Source organism: Malurus melanocephalus, unplaced genomic scaffold (genome assembly GCF_030028575.1).
Source record: "Malurus melanocephalus ecotype Western Australia unplaced genomic scaffold, MMel_1.1 scaffold_250, whole genome shotgun sequence".
Lineage (NCBI taxonomy): Eukaryota > Metazoa > Chordata > Aves > Passeriformes > Maluridae > Malurus > Malurus melanocephalus.
Window position 1 is genome coordinate 61,680 of NW_026623482.1, and position 3,637 is coordinate 65,316.

At 34.9% G+C, this 3,637-nt stretch overlaps 1 protein-coding gene across 3 annotated transcripts in view; it reads right to left on the reverse strand.

The window, feature by feature from the left end:
• The window catches only part of APOO (apolipoprotein O), a 27,864-nt gene that overhangs the window by 15,169 nt on the left and 9,058 nt on the right, over window positions 1-3,637 (reverse strand). For 2 of the 3 annotated variants that reach the window (XM_057375470.1, XM_057375471.1), the window contains exons 4-6: window positions 3,526-3,580; window positions 2,371-2,466; window positions 374-465 (exon numbers count right to left, since the gene is read on the reverse strand). In XM_057375470.1, the coding sequence (XP_057231453.1) occupies window positions 374-465; window positions 2,371-2,466; window positions 3,526-3,580 (243 nt within the window). The remainder of the gene's footprint in view (window positions 1-373; window positions 466-2,370; window positions 2,467-3,525; window positions 3,581-3,637) is intronic. The other variant, XM_057375472.1, reaches the window with a different exon arrangement.

Genomic DNA, 3,637 nt, shown 5'->3' on the forward strand with positions numbered 1-3,637 from the left:
TTTTTTTCTTTCAAACACTGTTTTCATTTGTTCACAAGATATTTCAGGCTTTTTAGTATTTTAAGTAAACACACAAACTGTACTCACTTAGCATATTTATGTTAATTTTGTGTTACATGAAGTTACAGATTCTGAAAGGAAATTATGTTCCCTTAACTGAAGATACTACTGCAGATGTTAAAAAAAATCTGTCAGTGACAGGAATATATCTSATTGTCTTTCAGCTCAGACTGCATGTGCTTTGACAAAATAACTGTAATTTTGTTAAGTGCCACTAACATGGCTTTTAAAAATGGATGACCAGTTAATTTGAAGCCAGGAGGCAACAATCAAAGTAAAAGACACATCTCCAAAGAAAAGTATCATCACTGACCTTTGCAATATCAACMGCTTGCTGAGGGTAATACATGGCGGTGCCAATGCCCATGAAAGTTGCAGGATACACTAACTTCTTTATTTTTGAGCCTGTTTTGCAACAAAAAACCAAAAAACACAAACCATTGTTAAGAGTATATGTTAACCAAGACAGCTGAATGGCCCTAACATTTGATTTATATGCAATTTTCTTAAATAGTTTAGTGTATTTTCGCTTCCATCCTACCACTTTCTTAAGAAACATAATTACTCTGATCAATAGGGACATCCTAATAGTTTGCTAAACTTTGTAAGCTTCACTGAAATCATATCTTTGATTGATTGCACCCATATAAGCCTTTGGACATAAACTCCTGACCAAGTCTGAAATTAGGACTGGACCCAGCAGCACCTATGCTTCTCTGAGTAGGAGTCCTAAAGAAAGGAGGTTGTCTCTGAATCTTGTGACTCAAGAGAAGGATCCTCCCCAAACAGGTCTGCCTGACCCCATCCTCTATGCAGTAACTAATCAAGTGTACCTTGCCATCCAATCTTTTAAAATAATTTCTTTACATCAATGAGCACATTGCTGCTCTTACGAGTGAAGTGCACCACTCCATCTGCAACATGAGCTTAGAACTAATTATCTCCAAAKGCATTTTTAACCATGCTGGATGACTGCACAATATTCACATGATTAAACTTTGAATACCATATCCTCCACTTAGTGAGCAGCTGTGTGTATTCAAGTGTTATGATTAGACCTGAAGGATTTATCTGTACCTTTCATGAGGGCAATTTTTTCAGAGACAAAGCAGGGGAGGAATGAAAAAGAGAACTTTCTGTAGTACCAGAATTAAGAGGCAATTTGTTCTACAGTTTGAATACTTTCTGAAACTAAGAGTCATACTGTAAACATTTTACAGACAAAAACATTTTACAATYATGGCTCCCACCCTAAAAGATCTACAAATTTAACATTTTTATTATGAGGTTAATCTTTCCATTTCAGTTCCAAGGCTTTCCCTTCTCCCCTCATTTTGCTACAGTCATAAATGATGGAAGCTGATCTCATTTACGATCATGCTACTAGAGAAGCAGGAATTTGAAGAAAAGTAACTTCAAACAGGCAAGTTACCTTGATTTCATTTAAAAAAAATACACTAGGATAAAAAATAAAGTACCACTTTCACCAGCTTCACTGGAAAATTAAATATTTTGAGGTGCACTTCTAATTTCTACGCAGCTAAGACCACACTTCCAGTTCAACACRTTCAGGCCCCACAAAGGTTTATCTTTGTCCAAACCATATCCTCAGTGGTGTTTAAATTCTACAGCTTTCAAGTTCTGTTWCCCACATTTCATTGCTTTAAGAATATCTCAACGTAAGCGCTGAATACTTTTTCACACTTACCATTCCTTAAACTAATGCTTCTTTCTATGAAAGCATGAACGTGTCTTCAGCAAGTGTAATGAAATTTACTGTATCACTTTTCTGTAGTGCAAAATGTGCAGGTATTTATAGCACACTCAGAGTTCACAAATCTATTCACTAAATCACCATCTACAGCAGTTCTGTGCCTGGATATGCAATAAGTTGAATATACATCTAATTGGACACATATTACAGTTCAGGAACATCTTTATTTTACCATAATTAATTCATCTGTTGTTTTCTACAGTACCATATGTGATCAAGAACTTCAATAACTAAAAATATTTTTAGACTAAAAAATACCAAACCAGTCCTTTCCCATTTTTGTTACGCTAAGCTACAACTGGGAAATACAGAAGACTAGCTTCTAATAATAAGCACAGCATTGATAAAACAATAATTGTTGGTTATGAAACCCCTTTTCCATGAAGTTTCTTTTCAATTGGAGGAACACAGTAGAAACATGCTTGTACAGTTAAGTCAGATCTCAYTGTCACAATTAAATATTAGTATCCTAAAACCCACAAATAAATTACTTATCCAAAATCATAACATAGCCAGTTCAAAKGGTTTCCACTTACCTCTAGCAAGAAACAATCCAACAATTCCAGCAAAACTTATCACACCAAGTCTTGGATAAAATCCAGCAGGGGGCTTTTGGAGAAATTCATAGCCCTCTGAAAAGAAGCCAGAACAAAGTGCTTTAATSTAATGTGAAAGTGTTTTTGTGATAAGGAATCATCAATATACGCTGGCAATTGTTACAAAACACAAAGAGTTATCAAAACACATTTAACTATCATGCCCATTTTAGATATGCTGGCAAAAAATTCAAAGCCTTTGAGATCTTCTCTGGTGACACATGAATGAAACTGAACACTGTATTGTATTCACCAATTTTCATAGGAGCTTTGCCTTTGCTCCTGGGCCATCTGTTTTGTTTTGCTCTTATGCATCTCAATCACATCTTTTTCAAATTAGTGATAAAACCCTTTGCAACATGGAATTTTACAGTTACATGTTAACAAGAATTAGTTTCACTAAAATACTGTACAAAACCAAATCACAGAACAATACAAAGACACAGTGAAAACAAAGTGCACTCTAAGGTGGGGGAATGGAAAACCTTCCATGCAAATGAGTTCAAAAGACTGAAACTGCTAAGTTTAAAAAGAAGAGGTGTGGTATCTGAAATGAGCTCTACATAGCACCCATGCTCAGTCATGGTAAGCCCAAATATGAAAGGATGCTGACARAAATAAAAACAAATAAAAATTATTTTGGATTAATTCAAAATTCTAAGGAGATCCCCAGAAGCAAACAAAAATGAAAAGGCTAAACATCACAAACAAAAGACCTAATGCTTGTAACAAGTAATAAACATTACAGGAGGTTTCAGCTACTAAGCTGGGTCAAGCAAATACTGCTGGAGGCAGGTCAAGCAAATATGCTGGCTGGGAATAAATTGTGAGGCTTTTCCTCTTCTTTTCCTGCATAACTAATTTTTAGTGACATTGGGAAACATAGACACTTGTCTCAGATTTTATTTGTATAGAAATGTAGTGTCATAAGCAACCCACAAAGGAAAATCAAACAGATACACAGTGGAAATAATGTCATCTTAAATCCATTAGAAATTATACACACAATGATTCTTAACAGAATTCCCCTTAAACTGAAAATATAGTACAATCCTGCATTTCAAACTGCTAGTTAAGAAAACTAAGCTAATTTACCTCTACCTTGCTCAACAGCTTTTTCTAACGTGGGCGTAGCTTTGGCATAAAGATCCTAAAAAAAAAAGAGAACAAGGGTAAATAGTCACCAAGTTAAGTAAAATATTAACTA